This window comes from Metarhizium brunneum, chromosome 6 (genome assembly GCF_013426205.1).
Source record: "Metarhizium brunneum chromosome 6, complete sequence".
Classification (NCBI taxonomy): Eukaryota; Fungi; Ascomycota; class Sordariomycetes; order Hypocreales; family Clavicipitaceae; genus Metarhizium; species Metarhizium brunneum.
The window spans coordinates 1,458,879-1,482,432 of NC_089427.1; the positions used below are offsets into that span (position 1 = coordinate 1,458,879).

The 23,554-nt window shown below is 52.2% G+C and overlaps 9 protein-coding genes across 9 annotated transcripts; 4 read left to right on the forward strand and 5 right to left on the reverse strand.

Annotated features, from left to right (window-relative positions):
- Positions 1-368: 368 nt before the first annotated feature.
- DPP5 (Dipeptidyl-peptidase 5) lies at positions 369-2,798 on the reverse strand (the record flags this gene model as incomplete). Its single annotated transcript, XM_014691058.1, has 6 exons — positions 369-467; positions 532-648; positions 701-903; positions 962-2,319; positions 2,384-2,586; positions 2,697-2,798. 6 exons carry the CDS (start codon positions 2,796-2,798, stop codon positions 369-371), a joined length of 2,082 nt encoding a protein of 693 aa, XP_014546544.1.
- A 1,071-nt stretch (positions 2,799-3,869) lies between these two features.
- eaf6 (Chromatin modification-related protein eaf6) lies at positions 3,870-4,526 on the reverse strand (the record flags this gene model as incomplete). Its single annotated transcript, XM_014691057.1, has 3 exons — positions 3,870-4,082; positions 4,159-4,353; positions 4,410-4,526. 3 exons carry the CDS (start codon positions 4,524-4,526, stop codon positions 3,870-3,872), a joined length of 525 nt encoding a protein of 174 aa, XP_014546543.1.
- Positions 4,527-5,542: 1,016 nt separating this feature from the next.
- SRRM1 (Serine/arginine repetitive matrix protein 1) lies at positions 5,543-6,762 on the reverse strand (the record flags this gene model as incomplete). Its single annotated transcript, XM_066131537.1, has 5 exons — positions 5,543-6,030; positions 6,104-6,200; positions 6,265-6,429; positions 6,501-6,591; positions 6,659-6,762. The coding sequence occupies 5 exons, from the start codon at positions 6,760-6,762 to the stop codon at positions 5,543-5,545; spliced, it is 945 nt and encodes a 314-aa protein (XP_065987604.1).
- Positions 6,763-7,654: 892 nt separating this feature from the next.
- Positions 7,655-8,509, forward strand: Psmd9 (26S proteasome non-ATPase regulatory subunit 9; the record flags this gene model as incomplete). The annotated part of the gene is made up of 4 exons (XM_014691055.1): positions 7,655-7,807; positions 7,865-7,937; positions 7,991-8,328; positions 8,381-8,509. 4 exons carry the CDS (start codon positions 7,655-7,657, stop codon positions 8,507-8,509), a joined length of 693 nt encoding a protein of 230 aa, XP_014546541.1.
- A 1,023-nt stretch (positions 8,510-9,532) lies between these two features.
- On the forward strand, positions 9,533-10,565 carry GSP1 (GTP-binding nuclear protein GSP1/Ran; the record flags this gene model as incomplete). The annotated part of the gene is made up of 5 exons (XM_014691054.1): positions 9,533-9,595; positions 9,764-9,856; positions 9,933-10,086; positions 10,158-10,363; positions 10,431-10,565. The coding sequence occupies 5 exons, from the start codon at positions 9,533-9,535 to the stop codon at positions 10,563-10,565; spliced, it is 651 nt and encodes a 216-aa protein (XP_014546540.1).
- A 2,794-nt stretch (positions 10,566-13,359) lies between these two features.
- Positions 13,360-15,386, forward strand: G6M90_00g098040 (uncharacterized protein; the record flags this gene model as incomplete). Its single annotated transcript, XM_014691053.1, has 4 exons — positions 13,360-13,526; positions 13,613-13,724; positions 13,821-14,296; positions 14,429-15,386. 4 exons carry the CDS (start codon positions 13,360-13,362, stop codon positions 15,384-15,386), a joined length of 1,713 nt encoding a protein of 570 aa, XP_014546539.1.
- Positions 15,387-16,137: 751 nt separating this feature from the next.
- On the reverse strand, positions 16,138-17,958 carry UTR1 (NAD(+) kinase; the record flags this gene model as incomplete). Its single annotated transcript, XM_014691052.1, has 1 exon — positions 16,138-17,958. The coding sequence occupies one exon, from the start codon at positions 17,956-17,958 to the stop codon at positions 16,138-16,140; it is 1,821 nt and encodes a 606-aa protein (XP_014546538.1).
- Positions 17,959-20,452: 2,494 nt separating this feature from the next.
- Positions 20,453-21,343, reverse strand: RRP46 (Exosome complex component RRP46; the record flags this gene model as incomplete). The annotated part of the gene is made up of 3 exons (XM_014691051.1): positions 20,453-20,869; positions 20,945-21,102; positions 21,154-21,343. 3 exons carry the CDS (start codon positions 21,341-21,343, stop codon positions 20,453-20,455), a joined length of 765 nt encoding a protein of 254 aa, XP_014546537.1.
- A 486-nt stretch (positions 21,344-21,829) lies between these two features.
- Positions 21,830-23,122, forward strand: RRD2 (Serine/threonine-protein phosphatase 2A activator 2; the record flags this gene model as incomplete). The annotated part of the gene is made up of 1 exon (XM_014691050.1): positions 21,830-23,122. The coding sequence occupies one exon, from the start codon at positions 21,830-21,832 to the stop codon at positions 23,120-23,122; it is 1,293 nt and encodes a 430-aa protein (XP_014546536.1).
- Positions 23,123-23,554: the final 432 nt, after the last annotated feature.

Sequence of the window (23,554 nt, forward strand, 5' to 3'; positions counted from 1 at the left end):
TGCTGTAACCGACGGTGTCGCGATCGAGGACCTCATCGGCTGGTTCGCAATTGTGAATCACAGCGCATATTCGGAGGAAAGGCCGTTTCCTTGCTTATGTAGTGTTTGTCGCTCGATTTTGGAGTATCAGCTTCGGCGTGTAGTAGGAGCTTCTGCAGGTTTGAGTTTGCTTGTGCAGGTAACAAGCTTGCTGGAAGGTTGGGGGGGCATACAGTGCGTATATAATGCAATTGGTACTTCGCACGGACTCATGTCTCTAATATGGCCGGACTCGAACTGGCTTGATTATTATATTCATTTATCCAACCTCCCGTATGCTCTTTATTTTGGCATTACGTTCATTTTGTTCGCATATACGCACGCCCAAACTACGCGGCCTCTTCCTGGCCAGCAATTCCACTATACTTATTGATAAAGCCCAATACTTCTCGGTGCCACACAAGAGAGTTCTCTGGCTTGATTATCCACTAAAGATCTTGTCAGCTAGCCTGGTATTTTGTTTCTACGCGAACTTTTGTAGTGAGCACTCACATGGTTCTCATCCGGGAATACAACAAGCTTACTCGGGACCTTTCGGGCTTGCAGAACGTTGAACATGGCCAACCCCTCAGAAATAGGCAGTCTATAATCCAACTCATTGTGCAGAACCTATCCAGATACATCAGCTTTGGACATAAACAGTTCAGCGGAATGAACGAACCATCATTGGAGTTTTCCAATTCTGGCAATGCAGAGATGGATCCCATCTGGCATAGGTCTCTCGGTTCTCCCACAGTGTGCCGCCAAAGTCATGCTCGGGGAAAAACAGTTCCTCAGTTGACCATTGATTTTGAGTAGAAAATACACCGTCATGGCAGACGAGGGCCTTGAACTTGCGTCCTAGGGGTTGGCCCTGGATCCAGTCTAGAAAGAGGCTGTTAGCGGGCTTTCTCTTCGGCTTCGGCATCGCGGCCATACATACTGATCATGTAACCTCCGTACGAAGCTCCCAGCGCGACTGATCGTGAGGTGTCAATGTAATCCACATTCTTTTCCAAGTGCTCAAAGCAGAGCACCAAATCCTCATAAGGGTTACCTCCCCAGTTACACGTGATGGCGTCAATGTGTTTCTGGCCGTAACCAGTGCTGCCAGTCGGGTTAGGGGAAACGACAACGTAGCCCTGCTCGGCGAAGATGGCTGGGTTCCATCGTGTACTCCATTCATCCAACCAAGCACCCTGCGGGCCGCCGTGGATCAAGAAGGCCAGAGGATACTTCTTTGAAGGGTCAAAGTTGGAAGGTTTTGTAACGAGAGCGTGCACGTAGTACCCGAGCGAGCCGCGGTACCAGAAATCAGCTCGCATAGAACTGTTGAGACCAAATGATTTGCCATTCTTGGAACTCGACGAGATCTCAGTCACTGACTCTGATGCGGGGTCCAAAACAGCGTACAGCGAGCTCTCAACACGGGACTTAGAGCTGATGAGCAAGCTGGGACCATCCCCCAGCAACTTGGCATCACTAACGCAGCCGTCCAGATGGAAAGGTGTAGGCAGCTCATTAGCATCGGCAGGAGAAGAGGGAAGCTTCCAGAGTACAATTTGGCCTTGCTTCTCAGCGCCGACGTACAAATCCTTTTCGTCGTGGCTCCAGATGATCCAGTCTGGCCTCAGGTCCCAACCGCCTTCGCCATCGCTCGTCTCATAAAACTCTTCAACGTTGCTAAGATCGTTGACGTCGGGAATGAGCAGCAGCCTGGTCTTGTCGGCCTCGTACTGAATATTCCTCATTCTAGCAAAAGCAATTTTGCTGCCATTCTTGTTAAAGGTTGGAGCGATACTGTAACCCACCAAGTTGCCGGTCTTGACAATCAGCGGAGCGGGTGGCTTCTCAACAAACGACTTGATGGGCACGTAGTAGAGGTCAGTCTTGGTGTATCTTGCGGGATTGATCTTTGGATCCCTGGCCACGAAGCAGATGCCATGGGCGGAGATGTCAAAATCGCCAGAGGCTCCGAATGGAGGAACGGGAGACTTGAGGTCGGTACCGGCCAAGAGGTTAGTCAGGCCCGGGCTTTCCAGAGCCCATTTTCCGTCAATCTTGGCCAGTCGGCCGTACCATAATGAATTCTCATTCGGGGTGTTCCAGGTATCCCAATGTCGGACATAGAGAGAGGTGTAAATCTTGGCCGAGTCGTGGGTCTTGTGTTCGGCGGGAGGCCAGTACAGCTCCCCCTTGGGAGTGGTCAGTCCGGCGAAGCAAATGGCGACCTTGCCGTTTGACAAGACCTTGGTCTTGGGGCTTGAGACATTTCCAGCCAAGTAGTGGACCATCTGAGGTCTAAGTTTTGGTGCGTACCGAGTATTAGTCCCATGCTTCATTGCTCTGGCGGTGTGTAACATACTCTGAGTTGTCCAGCACCCGCTGGGCCATAATCATGGTGCAGCCATTGTCGCCGCCCTTGAGATACATGACCTCATTCTCGCCAATCCAAACGGGGTCGCTGGCGCCCGAATCCTCAGACACAAGGTGGGAGGTGCCTTCTTTGATGTTGAGGACCCGGATCTGAGAAGACTTGGAATGAGTCTCGAACGAGTACGCAGAAACCTAGAGTCAGGTCAGCTGAGTAGGCCAGCTCGAGGCAGTTTTCGGGCGTATCCAAAGACATAGGCCTGAATAAAACACATTCAATTAAGCGCAAAGGAGCGAGGACCTACGGTGTAGAGCACCAGTTCACCCGTCGAGTTCGGGACACCAGCCGAACGACGAGGGGCAGAAAGAAGCACCTCTGGGGTGAAGCGAGCCGCGTGGACCGTCATTCTGGGCAATTGCATCTAGAAATCAACCCAGCAAAGGCAGGGACTTGCGAATATGAAAGGAGGAAGAGAAGTCTTTGGGTGGCACAGGTGTCGAAAATGAAGGAGCTCGAGGTCGTCCTTGCCTAGGACAACGTACGGGGTAGTTCCGTTTACGTACTTATGCGGCACCCACATGAGCAACCTCTACGGCCAGACTGTCTAGCCAAATTTATCGCACCGAGAGCAAAAAGTGAGGCTTGGGCCCACGAGAGCACGAGAGACCTTCCAAATCCATCAACGAATTTGAGGCTTCGATGTACAACTCACTCCGGAATAGGGTTTCACAGGAACGTGAGGAGAGCTCCCTCCCCCGCCTCCAGACACTCGAGCCCCGCACGGAACCAGCCATCTTTGGTGAGGAGAGGACCTCCGCCGCGCCGCACGCATTAGTCGGCCAACATTTCGCTATCAGGGTACGGAGTAGTGCTACTACTACTCGTGCCAAGGTAAGGAAGGGGAGGGCACCAGAAAACCAGTGGGCATGTCCACCGTTGCCGTAGCTGATGCAGTCGTCCAATACAGCACCAAACAAAGACGGAAGCTGATGTGGTCCTCTGCCTTTGTATGCTTGTAAGCGCAGGTGCCCATCCGTCTTCCCCAGTGGCTGGCTGTAGTTACCCTGTTGAATTCTGGATACTCCAAAACTAGGGTCATTGAAATTTGAATCGAAAGGGCTACCGTACAGAAGTGTCTGGGCCACAGCCACGATAAACCGTAACCGTCGTCATTCCAAAGTGGTGACAAGGTACGAATTACACATCACGTAGCTGATTATGATCGCAGCCCCCTCCAGAAGAGCGAGTTGTGTGTTCCATTTCTCTCTGCCAGCGTAACGCAAATGCTGCTGTGTAAATCGTCCCGCCATCTATTCTAGACAGGCCATCCCATTCCGTCCGTAACGCCAACCCCAAATGCCAAGACGGCTGGGTTTATTCGCAATCCAATATCCCAATGCTACAATCCTCTACCGAACTCCCAACTCCCCAAAATCAAGAAGAACCAACGGCTCAACACCCAAGCTTTCCTCCGACTCTACTTTCTTGATGCTCCGAAATTTGTCCTCTTCTTATTGCCCCCGCCATCATTCTCACTATCCTCGACCTCCTTGTCGGCTACAGCAGCCGCCTTCTTCTTCTTGCTATTATTCTTTGCTCCCGCTCCTGACGACGGCGTTCCGTTATCCCGAAACGAAGCCGACACAGGCGTGGGCGCGTGCGATGCTGGCGTCGATCCGGGCGTTGAGTCCTACAGAAAATGCCCCATCATCAGTATGTAGTCCAAACAAAAAAAAAAACACACCGGGCGTCGTGTCAAAAAGTACCCCGTTGTTTGGTCTATACGAAATAGACGACTTGGAAAAGACGCGGTTCTGGTCCGCCGGTCCTGTTTTGCGTCTTTGTGCCGCCGCGCCGCTCGTTCCTTTCATGTAACTGTCGAATCCGGTAATGATGTTTCCGCTCGGTGTGCTTTCAAGGTATGCTGCTTCTTTGGAGACAATGTTGTCTTCTACTTGCGTCTGCGTTATGCTATTAGTGCCCAAAACCCCTCGCAATTCCCCGGGTAGAGACCTACGAGACGCTTCTCCAGGACTCTTCGTTTCTCAATCAACTCGCGAACGCGGGCCTGGGACTTTTTGTATTCGGCCAGAGTCGGCAGAGGCCCTGGGCCGCCTTGTTTGTTGTCCGCCATACGCACGTCGTCTGGCCGTATTAGGCGCCGGATTGCGGGGGCATGAATCACTTGGCCGGCGTAGAAGTAGAGCGCACGGCGCGTCTGATGCGTATTTTCGACAGCGAGCGGTGTTGCGATGAATGAACTTTGCACTTTGGCGCTGAAATGTGCACGACGCAGCCCACCTTCAGTCTTGAAAACGCGATGGTGGAGCTGGAGAACACAGCTGCCACCAGACTGGACCAGGCCGAGCTCCGCGGGGCGCCAGGTGACATGTCCAGCCTCCAACTTTTGAGAGTTCAACTACGAACCAGACCTACAACATCGTGGTATTTTACACAGCTTTGCATAAATCTTCATTGTAAAGCGACCGATTTCACAGTGGTTGGGCTATGGAATTAATTTGTATTTTCTGATACTACAATACTAGGGTTATGTTCGCTTGTTTTCTGCTGTAAGAAATAAAGGCTTGATGAATGCCCCCATACAGCGGCAATGGGTCAAACGGAAGGATACCCAATCGTTCTTTATGCATCCCCGCTGCCTTTATTGGTGTGCCTACCAGAATGGGATCCTAGTAGGACATGGCTCTCGTGATATACTCTTGGTATTCAAGGTCATTATAAGCAAAACGCCCCAAAGGCTGGTCCCAAACGAAGAATTCGAAAAATCGGCATCCACTCTCCGGACCGCTCCGTTTGTCATGACGGTGAGAGCAACAAAGTATTGTATCGTCATGTATTATTTTTTTTCCTTAGCGTTGATTTTTCTCCTTCGGGGTTATCACTGGGAACAGATGGCTCCCTTACCATTTATCTCGTTCGCGTCCCTTCATGGCGAGCGGCGGTCATCTTGCAAATCATCAGCTAGTTTTCCACGTTTCAGAGAGGTTGAGGAAGCGGAAGAACTATTCCGCCTTCGGTCTGTGTCCCGTTCTTTTCGGCGGCTGTCTCTGCCACGGTCTTTACGCTCATCTCTTTGGTGGTTGTCGGAATCTTCGTCATCGTAGCTGTGCCGGCGCCTGTACTGCTTCCTTACTGGAGAGCTTTTATCACGACTGCGAGATCTAGACCGACTGCTTGAACCATGAGATGATGATGTGCGCCTTCGACGTGGCGGCGATCTGCTTCGTGACTCCGATTGTTCCCTCCTCCTCTTTCGAGCGGGTGAACTGCGGTCCGACGACACAGACCGAGATTGACGGGAAGAACTGGAGCGACGTCGGTCATGCCTTGGACGGTATGCATCTCCTCTTGGCGATCTGGACCGCTTCCGACCTCCAGGGCGCCTTGGCGACGAAGCTCTCCGGCGTGGAGGAGAGCTGGATCTGCTGCTAGCGGTGCTACCAGATGCGCTCCTGTCGCGTGACCTCGAACGTGAGGATTTTTCTGGCGAATGTGATCGCGGTCGATGTCGACGACGGTCTCGGTCTCTTCTCCGTCCCTGGCGATCGTTTGGGACGTATCTGTCACGGTCGCGGCCATATTGGTCTCGCGATCCGCGATTGTGGTGATCGGGTCGCCTATTCCGATTGTCAGGATTCTGGTTTCCGCGTCGACCCTGCCAAGTATCAGCGCGGTTGTTTGCCCTGTCACGTCGGTCTCGTTCCTTCAGGTCCGAAATTCCACGGTCCCGACGATCAAGATCATCGCGGCGTCTGCGAGCATCGTCGGCAGCCTTGTCAGCATCTCTCTAAAAATGGCCAATTAGCATCTAATGTGGTGGAAATTTTCAACTCGTATGGTCTTGGTCGTACCTTTTCCTGCATCAGCTCCAGCTTTTTCGCCTCGAGAAGTTCCTTGGGCACACCCTGAGGGCTGGTTTGGGCACTCAGCAGCAGCATCCATAGGTCTTTGCAAAAAAGCGCGGTGTCCTTGTCCAAAAATCCAGTGAGTTGAATCTGAAGGGACTTGATGTCAGGCTGTAGAGCGGAGAGTCAGCGGCGCTGAGAAGCACACGGGCAAGCATCGTGTCAAAGTTCCAACAACTTACGTAGCGTGTGCCCTCGATGAGATTGAAGCAGAGCTCAATAACAACATCATCTTCAGTGCCTAGGATATCAGAGATTTTGTTTGCGATCCACCTAAACAAAAGCAGGGTCAGCGTCATGCGAGAGGTGGGCTGGCACGGTTGGGGCCTCGAGAGCTTACTTTTTCATGACCTGCAGATTGACCTTTTGCATGTCGACCTTTTGACTGAACTCTGAGGGAAATTTGGTCGACTTCAAAAGCCGAGCGTCAACTTTCGACGCCATGACGGACAAGGTCGAGGTGCCAATTGCGTGCCAAAACCGGCCCGTTGAATTGACGATCAAAAGAACAATGTTTGTTAGGAAAGGGAAGTGACGTCTGTTGTCAGCAGAAGACGTGCTCCGTCCCGTACCTAAGGCAGTTTGACAGGGTACGGAGTACAGTGCCCAGGTGTTTGGGCGCTCGCACATGCATACGGAGTACAATACTACATGTACCAGCCAGCTGACGTTGTACTACAGCAGTGTGACCCACCTGGCTCTTCACGGCAAGCGGAAGCTCTGGAGCTCCAGACCCCATCTTCAAGGGCAATCGAGGAATGCACTCGTATCAGTCGTAATTGAGACAGCAGTTTTGTGGCCTTGATAGATTTCCAATACCGAGGTTGGAGCTCTATTTTCCCTCCATAACCTAGATCTGAAGCTTCTCAGGCCCGTTCCAGTTCCTGGCAACATTATATTCGCAGGACGAATATATTCGTTATTACGAAGTAGTGAGAACCTCCTCGGACGTACCAGGCACAGCCCAACCATGAGTCCCAGTTACAGGGCTGACATAACGAGCCGTTTCAGCACAACGGAAATTAAATAATTTCCTACTTGGATGAAAAAAAAAATCTGTAAATGATGTGAAGCACATCTTCATCTTTCGTCGAACTGTACGGACTGTTGTCTGGAGTTGTAGGGTCACTCCAGGCTGCACCCAGTACGTACCAAGTACCAGAGACCCCGCAGCATCGCTTTGAGCATTCAATGGCGGACCCTACTACTACTGTTGTCCAACCACGTTCGACAGTTCACCAGTTTTGTCCCGTTCTACGATCGCGGAGAGACCCCGAGGCAACCGTTGCCATCACCCCACGAGTTTCAACATCGTCCTCAGTGCTACTACTCCATGATGGATAGCATGCATGCGCCAACCGTGCCGTCCGGCCCGACCACCAACGGCCTCACCAACGGCAACGTGGGGCATTTGAGCTTCGGGGAGCTCCAACGCAAGAAGGAAAGCTTGGAGGAAGAACTCAAGGCCCTGGGCGGCGTTCTCGATTCCGTATGTTCCCTCAAGCTTCAATGGATTTAGGTCCGCTGATTTCTGACTGGTGTAAAGCACGGAGTAAACATGGACACACCTCTTGTCACTAGTGATGGCTTTCCTCGCTCTGATATTGATGTTGCTCAGAGTGAGTTGCTTCCCAGCCTCCGCAGTCCAAGTACATGGGCTAATTTGGAAAAGTCCGCACCACAAGAGCGAGGATTGTCCGACTCAGAAATGACTACAAGGATCTCATGAAGAATATCGAAAAGTACCTACATCAGCATTTCGCAAGTCTGGGTGAAGGCGACGAAAATGCCGTACCAGCCCCAAGCACCACTGTCCCGCCTGTTCTACCCGACTCGCAAGCTGATGCCTTGGACGAGGTCTTTGCAAAGGTCAACACTGTCGCCGTTGGCGGCCCGGCTGACCGTGCTGGTTTGAAGGAGGGTGATGAGATTCGTAATTTTGGATACGTAAACAAATCCAACGACGACAACCTTAAGAAGGTGGCCGAATGTGTTCAAGGGAATGAAGGGGTACGTTGGAGCTTCCAACCTTGGATTCACTGCATATTCTAACACGTCCCAGCGCGACATTTTCATCAAGGTGTCCAGGGCATCAGGCGCGGCTCAACGTCAGGAGTTGCGCCTGACCTTGACGCCTACTCGAAATTGGGGTGGCCGAGGCTTGCTCGGATGTCACATCCTCCCTTTATAATGCATCGCCCAATACGGGTTTGGGTTACAAATATCGACCGTTTGTTATAGTAACGCAGACACACCAAAATGTGTAATGCACAGACGTCGAGCGACGACCATGCCGATGGTGCGATTGGCTTTGTGTTAGGCATCTATCGCGCAGCTTGGTGCTGGGCATACTGGCCGCCAGCACGGAGCCAACATTTGGGGCTTTGTCATCAAACGGAGCTTGCGTTGGGCAGTGTACTGCGCCTGAGAGGGAAAATGTTACCGTCCATTTTTTGCTGCATTTGGAACAACTCCGACGGAAAGTTAGAGATCAATGGGCCAGCTTCACCCAAGTTGCCAAGGTAGCTTAGGCACCACTTGAGGTGGCGAGGGAGTCGGTGCCTTGCAGGACATAGAGCTTGCAGCTGTGCGCCTGAAAGGTTTACGGATACTGCCTGAAGGATGGGATGATTTTTTCGTTGATAAATACCCATATGCCTGTCTATATATCCGGATGGGATCACAGCACTGCTACTCTTCTACTGATACCCAGGCTCCATAGCTTTCTCTCAGTCGTCAAGCCTTGGTAAGTAGCAACGGGGGAAAAAAAAAACTGGCTGCTGCATCGGCACAGTGTAATTTCAGGCAGTGACGTTATCCACGTTGTGCGAACCCCCGGCCCCTGATTGGAACTCACGCATGCACTGACATCACGTGCATGAGCCCGCCCCCCAGCAGTTTGAATTTTTTTGCTCAGGCTTGCCCTGGTCCCAGAGGTTCCCCGCCGCCTTTCAAAACATCCTGCTGACCGACCTCGTGCAAGTTTGCCTCCAGCACATCCCACGCCCGTGAGACCTCAAAAGGTATTGTCAACCCGGTCGCTTCTCGCATTGCACTCCATCTTCAAACCCACGAATTGCGCATTTGCCGACCCGACTTCAACATTATCTCCCTTCACTATCGCCTCCATCGCCGAGCAGTAGGCTAACTCCGCCTCTTCTAGCACCCCGCTTGTTTACATCAGTTTTTCATCGGGACGAAGATCATCGCGAAGATGGCTGAACAGCAGACTCCCACTTTCAAGCTCGTGCTTGTCGGTGACGGTGGTACCGGAAAGGTTCGTTCAAAAAGATGATTGTATCGGAGTTTTTTTTTTTCCCTCTCTCTGGCGTCGTGGTTAAGGACCCAGGGTGGTGGATATGGTTATCTACCCCGCCTAACGAGAAGCATCGCCTGCCATCTTGATGACGAAATGATGGTTTTGCTAACTGCGAGTTTGCCATAGACCACTTTTGTCAAGCGTCACTTGACTGGTGAATTCGAGAAGAAGTACATTGCTACCCTCGGCGTCGACGTTCACCCTCTTGGCTTCACTACGGTGAGTAGCGATGCGGCTCGCCCGTCCTCTCCGGGCTCCCCAGCCGTAGACGACAACGCGCTAATTATCATTGTAGAACTTCGGTCCCATCCAGTTCGATGTCTGGGATACCGCCGGTCAGGAGAAGTTCGGTGGTCTCCGTGATGGCTACTACATCAACGGCCAGTGCGGCATCATCATGTTCGATGTCACTTCCCGCATCACCTACAAGAACGTTCCCAACTGGCACCGTATGTCCCCGCCTAGCACAGCACAAAGACGAATTTAACCAATTCCGGGTGATCTTCTAATGCACTCCCAGGTGACCTTGTTCGTGTCTGCGAGAATATCCCCATCGTCCTCTGCGGCAACAAGGTGGACGTTAAGGAGCGCAAGGTCAAGGCCAAGACCATTACCTTCCACCGCAAGAAGAACCTTCAGTACTACGATATCTCTGCCAAGTCCAACTACAACTTCGAGAAGCCATTCCTCTGGTTGGCCCGCAAACTGGTTGGCAACCCTCAGCTGGTACGTCTGAACGCTTGACATGGATGTCCCGATCACAAGTAGAACGAGCGACTAACCATTGCTACAGGAGTTCGTTGCCGCTCCTGCTCTGGCTCCTCCCACTGCCCAGGTCGACGAAGCCCTGATGGAGGAGTACCGCAAGGAGATGGAGACTGCGGCCGCTCAGCCTCTGCCCGGTGAGCTTTCCGACGACGACTTGTAAATCAGTCCGCTGTCTGCAAGGATGATGGCAGTTTGTTTGGGAGGATTACGAGATGGTCCAGCTAGAGTCGGCCGTCTTCGCATATTGAGTGTGGCCCGTGTGCGGCCGGGATGACCATTTTATGATACAGGGACGGGAATTATTAAGTTTAAAGAGCGTGATTGGAGAGGGCGGACCCATGCCCATTATACCTCAGTTGGGGTAACATCGCGGCATTGCTGCAAAAAAAAGAAAATAGCAGCTCATCTTAGTTAGACTACAACAAAATTAGTACTCTTGCCATGTTATAGTTCTGACTGCATTTCATGTTTGCGGGCCTCGTCCTAGGTGTTAGTTGATGCCAGAACCGGTTGGATGTCTGACGTGAGGTGGCGTCATGATAGAGTAAGGGAATAACTTTGGGTGATATTTGCTGGTAAGTTCTTGTTCCAGCTAGCGCGTCAGCCCAACGTCCAAGTCCACGCCGGAGCTTGGCATCACGCAGTGGTTGTTTGTATGGTACCTACCCTGGACTCGTCCGGTACTGGTAGTAGTTCGCGGCCAGGTGACAACAAAAACGCATGTTTGGTGGATAAACTGGCTTTTCGAGGTATTCTGACATGTCTCCTCAGCCATGCCGCCGACCAACTGGTCGTGTTGTTATGCTTGGTGGGTAACTCTGTGTGGGGGCATGGGCATTAACGAGCTTGGGATCTCGTGCAAGAGTCAGAGTCTCACCATGTTCGATTCAAACGTAGCAGTACAGACACGTCCTTCACGAGAACTTGGGAAATTACACGCCGCTGGCTGGTCTTAGGTGATCATAGAAGACGCATTCCACGTCCTTTGGCTTGTAGGCCGGTGTGCAATCAGGCCGGTGACACGAGGGTCGTCGAAAGGCGGCCAAATCCTGCCTGGTGCCCGAACATGACTACAGACGTGGGACATGGTCTCGTGACTGGATGCATCCCGAAATCGAGGATACACTACGACGTACTCGGATAATGGATATAGCGATTGTCCGCGGCAGGAAGGAAGGAAAGAATACGGTTCTCAACCCGATGATGTCGGGCGGAGCACAGACCCGGGAAGGAGGGGGGCGTGTGACGTGTGAGTTACGGCCCGCGTCCGCCGCGCCTGCGGGGCAGAAATAACGGTGAAGGGGGAAAGCCTTTATCGTATGGGGAAGAGAATGGCTGTAGGGCTCAAAGAGATCCGGGCGAGACCAATAAACTAACAGACGTGCCTCTTGGCTTTGGATGATCTGGGAATCAATGTGAGTGGACAGAAGCATGCTGGCAGCTACATTGGCACTCGAGACAAAGTAGCCCCATTACGTGGGAAGCAAGAGGGAGACATGGAGCCCGAAACGGGCCAACAGGCCAAAAAGAAAAAAAAAAACACGCAAAAATCTGAAGAATTGATGCAATAATTATAATGCTGTGCGAGCGGAATGCAAGAGATAGGCAGACACGCCACTTCATGTAGCTGAAGGTAATTGAACGCGATGCCTGTGCTGTTCGAAATTTTTGTGTACGGAGCACAGCATCACCCATCTCATATTCCAGAGGTTGGAATCGTGGAAGAACGCACAGATCATGGTTTAGCGTCCAGGATCTAAAGTTGTTTTGTTATGTTGTGTAACGGTCTCCAAGCAACCCCAGCCCAAGACGCGTGCCCTCAAAGACACAAAGAAGCGGGCAAATAGCACCCCGTAGAGAAAAAAAAAACATGAAAAATAAATAAAAGACAACGCATCCTTGTGCACACGCCCCCAAAAATAGTGGACGAACCAGTCTTGGGACCATTAACAAATTGGGTCTGGTTGTCTTCTATGTATTATTTTGCCATGAACCGGGGGCGTGTGGGAGAGTCAATAGAAAAAAGGGACGCAGCCACTCTATTTACTTGGCTGGGCCTATGGAGTACTAGTACCTATGTACAGAGTACGACTAGTCTATTTTTTTTTCAGTATTTTGGGCTCAGAGTCAAATCACCCCTTGCACGTGCAACGCGTGTTGACATGTTTCCTCTTTGGGACATGGCCACGCCAGGCGCGCGATGTGATTTGCCGTTGATTGGGAGGACGTATGTATGTACACAACGTAGAATACGAATTACTACATGCTACAATACGTGGCAGAAGGGGGAATACAGAGACGAGGCGGGTTTGGAATCGCACCAATGCAAACCGACGTGCCCGTCTCATGTGCAAGGCATAGGAATACTGGACGACCGTCTCTGCTGGGTTTATGTGCGGGTTTGAGCAGCATCAATTGTACACGCCCTCCCACGCTCCCCCCCTGTCCAGGCCGCGCTTGAGTGTGGGTTTCGCCTCGGGCAGCACTACTTGTGCGTGTGCGTGTGCTTGCGCATGCTGGCCGTTGCGTCTACTCCGTATTTGTATGGCAGGGCCGCTCTCGCACATGTACCCCCAGCGGCCGTCTACGGTAGGTATACCCAGCACCTGGGTACCTGGGTGCCCTGCTCAGTCAACATTTGAACCATTCCTAGACCACCAACTCCGTAATACTCCACGCCCACGTCCCACGTACACGCTTACACGCTCTCGTGCACCTCTCTTTCCCATCTCGCCCATCAACCTGTGCCTGGGGCGCCTTTGGTCTCTTTTCTTGCATTTCCCTGGCGGCCTACCCTTTCTTCCTCCCTTGGTCGATATCCGAAGCTGAAATACACAGACTTGGGGGCCTAGTAATGCATTACGACTCTTGAAACTCGCCTCACCACCAAATCCCGCCACGATACCTCCCCCCGCTGCTGCTGCCACCGCCGCCACCGCCGACGAGAAAACCCAATGTCGACGACCACGCCCTCCGCCTCTCCGGAGCAGCAATCAGCCAGCTCCCCCAGCCAACATGATTCTTCAATTCTGTCTCAGAGCATGTTGAGTGCCGGAGACGAAAGTCCTGCTCAGGGTGCCGAGATGGAGAAGCATCCCAAGGGCAAGAGGAAGAGGACCGCGTATGTTTGATCCCCGTTGCAAAGCTATAGGGGGCACGTTTTGCAATCGTCCAGGTGGACTAACCTGTGCCAATTGGCAAATCTAGTGCCAAGGACAAGATGATCCTGGAGGAGGCGTACCGAAGCAACCCCAAGCCCGACAAGCAGGCGCGTCAAGACATTGTAGATCGCGTCTCGCTAAATGAGAAGGAAGTCCAGGTATGTCTGGCGCCAATTACGCCCCCACAGAGAGTCGACGACTGGATGGACCTTGGCCTTGGGAAAATATGGTCGCGATGAAACTGACAATTGTAGATTTGGTTCCAGAACCGCCGCCAAAACGACCGAAGGAAATCGCGTCCACTTTCCCCCGAGGAGCTCGCCGCTCTTCGCTTTGGTGGCATGCACCACGTCCCCTCGTCAGATCCTGCCATGTCTCGCATCGACTCGGACAGGTGCTTCCAGTCTTCGGATCCGGCTTCTTCGCGGTCCGCTGCCGACCACCAGGGATCCGTGTCACCGCCATTGACGACGAGACAGACCAGACCAGAGCTGACTAGGTCATATTCCGATGCAGCCATCGTGACGCCTCGAACTGGGGGAATGGGAAGCCATATCGATACGCTACCGCCACAAAGCCAAGAGGCGCCATCCTCGCAGAGGAGTCAGGATTCTGAGTCTATGAGACACTCCTTCGCCAGCTCCGTCGGGTATCTGGCTAATCGCTGGAACTTGGGAAGCTCATTTTCATCACCATCGACATTAGGCCACGGTGAAGATGAACCTGTTAGGTGTGTTTTTTTCTTTGTTACTTTCTTCCTAGTGTCTTTTCTTTTCTTTTCACTTCTTTAACCCCCCCTCTCTTAAAAATAAACACGAGTTCCATATCAGGCCATGTGGTTAGAAACTAACGGCGCTCATAGGTTAGAGTCTCTGCCTCACTCAGCTTCGTTCAACAAGACACATAGCCAGAGCAAATCTCAGTCCAATGTACGGCTCTCTCTGTCTCTCGAAGGAAAGGCAGAACTCATCTCCAACCTTGTGTCTCCCACGCGCCCCGAATCCGCAAGGACATCCTCGGTAGATTCATCTGGTCCCCAACCGCGACAAAGAACAGGCCTGTCTCGAAGCCAATCCGCTCTACCAAGCATCACGCTGCCGCCAATCTCCGCTCTTACCAACTCCTTACCACCCCGTCTTGTACGAGGTCGCTCCCGAGACGTCCATGCGTGGGAATCGTGCGCTGATTCCGAAAGGCGCGACGAATTGACCGCCCAGGCGGAGAACGAGTCCAACGGCTCGGCAGTTGCCGCAATAAGCCTGCTCCGATCGTCTAGCGGGATTCTACAACCCAGCTCGACAAAACGCAACGCGTCGCTGTCCAGGCCCCAACTACAGCGTCAGGCAAAAAAGGCCAAGCTTCACCGAACAGCCTCAACCTCTGTACGCCTGGAATCCGTCGACGCTGACACAGAAAAGAAAGATGTCAGCAGCAAGGTCAACGTCTCTATGCTTGTGTCTCCTACCGACTCTGACAAAGAGAACTGGTCTCCCGACGAAGATGGCAACGCACATGCTCATCTTCTCCATCACCGCCGCCGCCCTCTCCCCGCCGTACCAGCAACCAAGATGCAAAACCCTCGCCGTCTAGGCCGCGTCTTACAAGACCACAAAGGGCCTGCAATGCTCTCTAATCGGTCTCAAACCGCACCGTCTCCATTGAGTTCGAAATCTACCATTGAAGTATTCGACGATGCTAAGCAGAACTCTCGACAGGATGATGTCGAGAAGTTCATGCGCGGGGATGTCAGCCCCAGCAAGAAACCAGACATGGACTGCATCGCTGGCCTCTTGTCCCTAAGCCAAGGGGCGTGGAGATAGATGTAGCCGTGAAATATCTGGAGTAGTAGTACATGTATATCAAAGCTCAGGAAACTGAAGCACAGGTGTCGATGAAATCATTTTTCACTTTTTGTTTTCTAATTTCCTTTTTCTTATAAAAATATTATGCCTTACTGCAAGGGGAGTTTTTGTTTATTTTTCATGATGAACTGGATCTTTGGGGCTGGGTTTTCTTCCGTTTTCTGCCTGGTGGATGTTTCTGTCTGGACATGTTGGGTTACGTTGTGCTTTGCTGTACGGCCTAGGAGCTAACGCGGGGGTGGCAAGGTGGACTCATGTTATCGGCGTACGAATGGTAAAATGGCATGGAGGCTGGGAAATGGCAACATCATTTTACTTGTGCTGCAAAATGTCTTGCTATATGAATGTTTGACGTGATGAAGATGTGTGAATTTCCAATGACACCAAGTCCGATGGCACTATGCCACACTGCGTAGTACTCTCTGGTAGCACAGAGCTGATCTGTTTCATATCTTATATTATATCCTCGTTGACATGTGCAAAGAGAGAGAATATACTGGTATTCTCGCTATGCCTTGGACTAACGAACGCTTGCTCTCAAATGCATGTGTCTATATCTACCCAAATATCCTTCCAATGCTTTCCGACTCTTTCATCGTAACGCCCTGAATGCCCTCAAGGTCATGTGTAAATCTACAATATAGTAGTGCTCTCTTTGTCGAGAAGACATTTCGGATATGCCGTCATGTACACAAGTAGTAATGTTATTTTATAATCCCAACATGCTCATCTGTCGCCTAATAGGGCTAGCACTAACACTTCCCTCTTCGCTGGGAAAGTACGCGCTGTCGGTGTCTATATCCCAGCAGGCACTGTCATCTTCGCCTTGGGAAGCGATGCCAGCGGATGCAGCATTGGCGTCAAAGGGCTTCTGCGACGTAGCCCGGACATTCCAGCGCAGCGTTCGGCTAACGCTGTCAAACCACTCTGTATCGGTGCGGGTGACAGTTGGGAATGGGTACTGTGACGCAGTAATGGTGACATGGTCGCCTTGTCTCAGTTCGATACGGCCCTTGCCATCAAAGGCACAATATGCTGTGGCCCGAGAGTTTCGAGGCACGGCAACCCTCAAAGCCATAGTGTCGGAAAGTACCATGGGGCGGAAGGACAAGGTATGTGGGCAAATAGGTGTCAGTAAAATGGCTGGTATGTCGGGGTGGACAAGAGATCCCCCAGCCGATAAAGAGTAGGCTGTCGATCCTGTTGGGGTGGAAAAGATACAGCCATCGGCTTGCACGACGGTGAGTAGTTCGTCATCGCCATAAAGCTCCAGATTGGAGACGTAGGGCGACGGCCCACGATCGATAACAAGCTCATTGAGGACCTCGAACTGTTCCCCCTCGCCCACCTGCGCGCCCTCGGCGTCATGCCTCCAAACGGTGCATGTAAATCGCATGCGCAAATTGATCTTCATGCCCTCGTCGCCCATAACTCGGCTCAGGTGTGACTTGTATTTTTCAAACTCAAACGTCGTCATGAACCCCAAGCTGCCGAGACTAAACGACAGCACCGGAGGGACAATTCGCTGAAAGAGCCATGACGTGAAAAGAACAGTCCCGTCCCCTCCTAGGGTGAGGACCAGATCAAACTTTTCGGGTTGACTCCAACATAAATCTGGCGTCCAGTACTTGAGCATGTGTTCAAACCGTGAGTTCTCTGCCAAGATGCCGGGCGCATCAAACCTCCTAGAGCTGCGCAATTTTGCGTCAACATAGACATTGACTCCCAAATCAGACCCGTATCGCGGTGTGCGCAGTAGCCACGTTGCAAGCTCACGAGTCAGATAAACGAGTTGGTGGTCTCGAGCCTTGGTGACAATCATGACATTACGCACAGCGCGTTTGATAGGTCGCCGCTGTAGCTGTTTGGACACCTCACGCACGCCAGTCGCCGTCTGAACAAGGCGGGAGTGTGACATCCACTCATCATTCTTGATTTCTTCCAAAACCTTTTCAATGTCAACCGCATCGTCGAATCTTTGATGGTAGAAGCACGGGGACTTCATGGCAGCCAATGCTGTTATGGGTGTTGATTGTTTCCTCGCCAAATCCTGGAGGGCATCGGCAAGCCTCTGAGACGATGCTGCAGAGCCAGGGGTCTCGGTATTCTGTGTTGCCAGCATGTTGTCCAGCGAGAGTGCTTCGGGCTTGTTGTTCCGTGCAACAGAGGCCAGAGCCTTGATAATGGTTTGGCGGGGGATGGAGTCGTGAGAGGGGGCGTTCCGGCGGTGGCCAAGATAGCCTGCGCGAGTCGATGCCGCCCAAGGCCAAGTATCAGCAACGTCAGATGTGAGTGAATTTGAGGATTCACCACCTAAGGCCGGAACAGCGGTAGATGGAGTACGCGGATCATCGGCAGAACGAGTAGCTTTGGCCGTGTTCAAGGAGAGATGATGTGCAGCACTGGATGTCTTGGGGCGGTCGATGGAGGCAAAGGCTCCTTTATTCACTGAAACTGGGGATTCGCCATCTTGGTGGGCACCGATTGCAGGGTGGAGTGCTGTAGGTGACGAGACCCTTTCGGAGGTCATAGCGATGGTGTAAGAAGGTGGCTGTCATCCAAGGTTGACAAATGCGCCGTATGCGTGACACAAAGAAGGGTGGGGGAAGTCACCAAACTCCGACCCCAATGGCCGAGCCGGGCGAAGCACCGAAGAGGAATTCAGGGTGCCGACAATGGGGTTCGCCAGGTGCGCCAGGTGCGCCAACAGCGCGGGCTGACAAGCTGACGACAGACTGCACGTGGGAGATGGCCAAATGGCGTCTCGGTTTGTTGAGCCGTTCTTGCGCCTCTTCCGAAGCTTTACGGATACTGCCCTTTGCTGGAGGGAACTCTAAGAACAAGTCAGCATCAAAAGGGACATGCGTTCAATGCCTGCCTGTTTGTCGGATACCGCGGACACAACGGCGTCTTAGCTCCGTGCGTTTGCCCACCGACAGGATGCAAGTCCGCCCGCATCGGGGTTTGTGTTTGTGTTTGTTCCGTGTATACAATGAACTTACTCTTGGGCGATTCACAGCACCTGGTCTCAAAATGGCCGACACGATGACAGGCTAGGTCGCAGCCAATACGCAGACCAGCTGCAGGTAAACACGTGTTGGTATGGGTGATGAGCGATGACCCAACACTGCGGGCAAATCCTGGCAAGCAGGAGCCGAGGGCTTGGATACGGTCGTGATTGGTGGTGTCGGCTGTGATGAGTATTCCTGGCTGCAGAGACGGTCGCGCCGAGGCGTAGATGAGCAAATCAGTTGCGGAGTGGATGAATGTAGTGGTTGGCTCTCAACTGAGAATGCAACATCCCAGCTCCAGGACTCTGGCTGTATTTGCCTGCGTCTTTGGTGCCAATGTGTACAGGCGCCTACATGCAAACTCGTCACTGACAGACGAACGGTGGACCCAAATACTTGCAAATATCGCTAGCAAAAAGAAAGGGACGGGGTCCAAAATTAGAATACAATCCGGCCAGCGAAGGGAAGAAAATAAACGGTAACACGAAGCTGCATACGCTATCGCTCCAAAGAAGGAAAGAACAGATCTCAAAGAACATAAATTATATAGCAGTTTATCCGAGCCCAATATAAAGAGCTAAAACGAAAAGAAAGAAAGAAAAAGTGAAAGAAAGAAAGAAATGAGAAAGAGAAAGAGAAACAGACAGATTGCGAGCAACCAAGGCAGGCGCGAATGGGTCGACAATGCCAAAGCACCAAGTCGTCAGAACTACCAGAGCTCTTCCACGCCTGGCTTGTTAAACAGACAAACGACACGGAAAACAAAAAAAAAAAGACAGTGAGCAATCGAAACAGCGGAACGATAGAGCGTCTCCCCATCTAGGAAAGGAGCAGAAGGTTAAGCTTCTTGAGCTAGTATTAATAGTTGGCCTTGGGCATGCTGATACGTACAATGCATTGAGATCGTTGACAAGGGTCGTTTGCGGGCCGCTGCATCAGCCGCCGCGGTTTTAAAGCCGTCAACAAATTTACATCAAGTTGATAGACTCCTGAAAATCTCTTCTTTTGGTCGCCATAACATGGAGGGCTTCGCCAGCACCTTCGCAAGTACCTGAGACGTTACGGCTCCCGGCCTCGCCACCCCGGGACACGCTATCAGCCAGCCAAGTGCAAGTGAAAGCACATGCATCCTATATTGTGCTCTGGTGTCAATATGAACAGTCATTTTCAGGGGCGCCAGCAAGCAAATGTTGCAAAGGTTCCATGGGCTTGGCCAAGCTATGCAGCACTGAAGCTGATGGGGCTGGTGCTGAGACGCAACCTGAATCGCCACCAGATGAGGTGGATCTTGAATACAATACTCCATACGGAGTACACATCCGTTTGTGGGCTAGGGGTTTCGCGAGACGACAGGCTGTTGGGTCGACACTCTTGGCCGTCTCAGTTTGTACAACAAGGTGACATGGCGGTTCTACAATCCTCTTTAAGGGCATGCAAAACTGGCTTCGTTATCCGGTCAGAAGAGTGTGAAAGTGGCACGACACAGCCTTGTTACAGCGGTTCAACTGCGACGCTAGTTACTTTGATTTGGGTTTGTGTTTTCATAACAGTATTCGCCTAGATAACTCGGCTCTAAGCTACCTTGACTCGAGGGTGAATTTTTTTTTTTCAGTTGGCAGATCTCTCCTGGGAATCATTACATGACGAGTGCACGGAATTCGGAACAACTCCTCCGTACGTAGCCAGGAGAAACTGTAGCGTGTTTGCGCTCACGGCCAGGACGAGTCGCCCAAAGATGTCGCGGGATGCTGAAACGTATGGGCATCTCCGCTTTCTCAACACCCCCAAGCATGTGGCTCGCCAAGTCTCGGGAGAGATATTAACGGGAAGAGGGGTTCATTTCAGCGCCGGAGGCATGTTGCTCGGAAAACAAATGAACCCTCGCATTATGCGCAGTTGTCTGGTTTCTCCCTCCCCGTGCTATAGGAGGGCCAACCTAGCAACGGCCTGGGACAAATTACGCGGCAATCCTGTAGGGATGGTGCTATTGCATCGTGGGCATTCTTCGAGAACTCATTGGTCCAGACTTCGCTTCCAGTTGAGATCTGTCCCGGTCTTGGTTTCCATGACTGATCGGATGAATGCCTTGATGCTTTGCGACTCCAGTCCATCTCCCGGCATGGCTGCGTCGAGCCCTGATTCGTGATCGCGGCAGCACACACGCTGACCAGTTTCCAGAACCCTGTCCCAATCCTCAATCGAGAATGACCCAGAGCTTTCGGCAAGTAACAGCTCGTCGTGGGATGTAAATGCTAACGCGTGGAGAGACGTGGCCTTGGCCGACTCTTCAGTGCTCGGGTCAATAATGAGGGCGCCAGAGCCGGCCGGTATAGCAAGCGTTGTTGCTGTTGCAATCGTCTTGAGAGGGATGGCGGCAGTCAACAGCCCAAGGATAGCGGCATGGAATAGGGCGGGGATTATGGCGAGATTCTGAGGAGCATCATGGTTAGAGACACTAAGGATTCTGGAACAAGGTCAGTAAATGGCTATACAGGACTGTCTCACCTGTTGAGGCTGGAGTAGCTTTGTGTTTTGATATGCATTTTCAGGCGCCTCCATGATCTGAAGCGTGACCTGGATCGTGCATCTCGGAAAGTTTCGAATCGGGATGAGCTGTCGAAGCGCGGCTTGCAGCATCGACTCGATCTGCCTCTCAGCAGTACCTGGCCAGATGATTAGACTCTAGAAGTTGAGATGAAAAGGCCGATCCTTACCTCCAACTCCTGCGGCTGGTCTCACAACCACATCTATCAACGCCTCAAAAGGGTTTTCGTCACGGCGAGGCGCCTCAATGGGGCCATTGACGGCGGCTGTGACAGCATACCCACAGTTTGAGAAGGTAGCAGAACCGTCAGCATTGGGCAGGTTTGACAGTTGAGCGAGGGGTTCGGACGATGCGGTCATTTTGAGGAGGCGAGGACGTTTGAGGTTGAAATGCGACGGGGTCTACTGAGTACGGCAGCCGAATGAATTTTTGTGACAGTCATCGTCATGCTGAGGCCTGGTGGAGACTGGCACTGTGGACTCGCCCTGACATGCAACTGTTTGACTGCAAATGTGTTTTGAGGTCCCCTGCCTGGCCCGTAGCCGCTTGCCGTTCCCATGGAAAGCAATTTCCGTTGAGATAAGCTATCAGTAGGACATCAAGTGCCTTATGGCTAGATTTTATTTTAATAGAGTGTCGTATTCAGATGGCATGGCTGTCAAACATATTCAGTCTGGAAGCGGCGGCAACCAGCCAATGGCAGTTTGTGGCGGGGCAGTTGGTGCATCAAGTCCCCAGGGCCAGTTCCTTGCCACCTTGATATCCAAGCTTCAAGTCGTGTTGCTGCGGAAGCTCTGACTTCCCATCAGCAACTCTAAGCCTCTATGCTGGTAATCGCTGCAACCATGGCCTCACCGCAGCCCTCGTCGTCACCGGCACCGTTGCGCAATGCCGCACCTGCCATTCCAAACCTCAAGGATAGGATCCCAAAGCTTGAACCCCGACGACGACGACAAGAACCAGACAACCCGACTCCCGTTCCCGAGACTCCCGCCCTTCCTTCGCCGCCCAATACCTCCGACTGGACCTTCATTGTCCCCAAGAGGAGAATTCTGTCCAAGAAGGACCATGAAACATTTCTCGCGTCGCCTACACAGAGCCTAATTACAGGATGGATATTTGGACTCGCCGAGAGCGTGACTGACACGCCATGCTCAGCCGTCAAGAGCGACGACCTTGGAGACACGGTCAAAGCCATTTTGAATATTCTGGGCGAAGCTGGGGAGCTCGTTATCAAATGCCCGCCCAACGAACAAGGTGGTTCTCGATTCGGAAACAAGGCTTTTCGGGGGTTCCTAGACCTAGTGACTGAGAACTGTCCCAAGTGGCACGAGAGCTTAGGCATCGACAGGGAAGCGGCCATTGCAGAAGTGTCGACCTATCTTGACCAATCGTTTGGAAACCGTAATCGTATTGACTATGGGTCTGGCCATGAGCTTAACTTCATGATATGGCTGCTCTGCTTATATCAGCTGGGCCTCCTACAGAAGCACGACTTCAAGGCCGTGACCCTAACGGTGTTTCCCAAGTACCTATCCCTGATGCGTACGGTTCAAATGACATACTATCTCGAGCCCGCAGGCTCCCACGGTGTGTGGGGGCTGGACGATTATCAGTTTCTGCCGTTTCTCTTTGGTGCATCTCAGCTACTACACCACCCGTACATCACACCACGGTCCGTCCACCAACAACTGACGATTGAGGAATTCGGCAAAGATTATCTATACCTCGGCCAAGTCGCCTTTGTCAATGATACAAAGACGGTCAAGGGGTTGCGGTGGCACAGTCCGATGCTTGACGACATCTCATCAGCCAAGTCGTGGTCCAAGATTGACGGAGGAATGCGTCGGATGTTCGTGGCCGAGGTGCTGGGCAAGCTGCCTGTGATGCAGCACTTCTTGTTTGGATCGCTGGTACCGGCAGGAGAAGGGATGAGCGAAGATGATGCGGTCGATAGTGACGGCGATGAGCACGCCGGCCATGTCACCTCTGATTTAGCCGACCACTCGGATCACGCCCATGATGGCACTGGCTGGGGCGATTGCTGTGGTATCAAGGTACCCAGCAGCATCGCAGCTGCACAGGAGATGAAGAAGAGGGCAAAAGGTGACGCCCTGCGGCGGATCCCCTTTGACTGAGTGGAGGGCGTCCAACAGGTGTGAAATCCGCCACGCCGTGGCTATGTATCTGGCGTTGGCGATTTATCCTTGATTTGCTATGGAGCCGTACGTGTATGCATGTGCTGATAAGGGTCTGAGGAAAGTGTCGTAACAAATGCGAGGCAACGATGCTGTCTACTAATGGATAGTTTAACGATGCGACCCTGGTTCTCTGATGTCGTTAACATCTGGAGGAGGAGGAAGAAGAGGAGGAGGAGATGAGATTTCGCATGACAATGCTGCTTCGGGCATTGCAGGCAATGTAATGGAACAGAATTGCACAGATCCTGAGTCCTGCCCGAAGTGAAAGCGCCTGGACTAGGACCACTGCGGATTTACGAACATTTGTTGTTGGCGTCATGAGAGGCCGAGACAGTGACTCGGCAAGCTTTATGGTAGAATGTCATATAA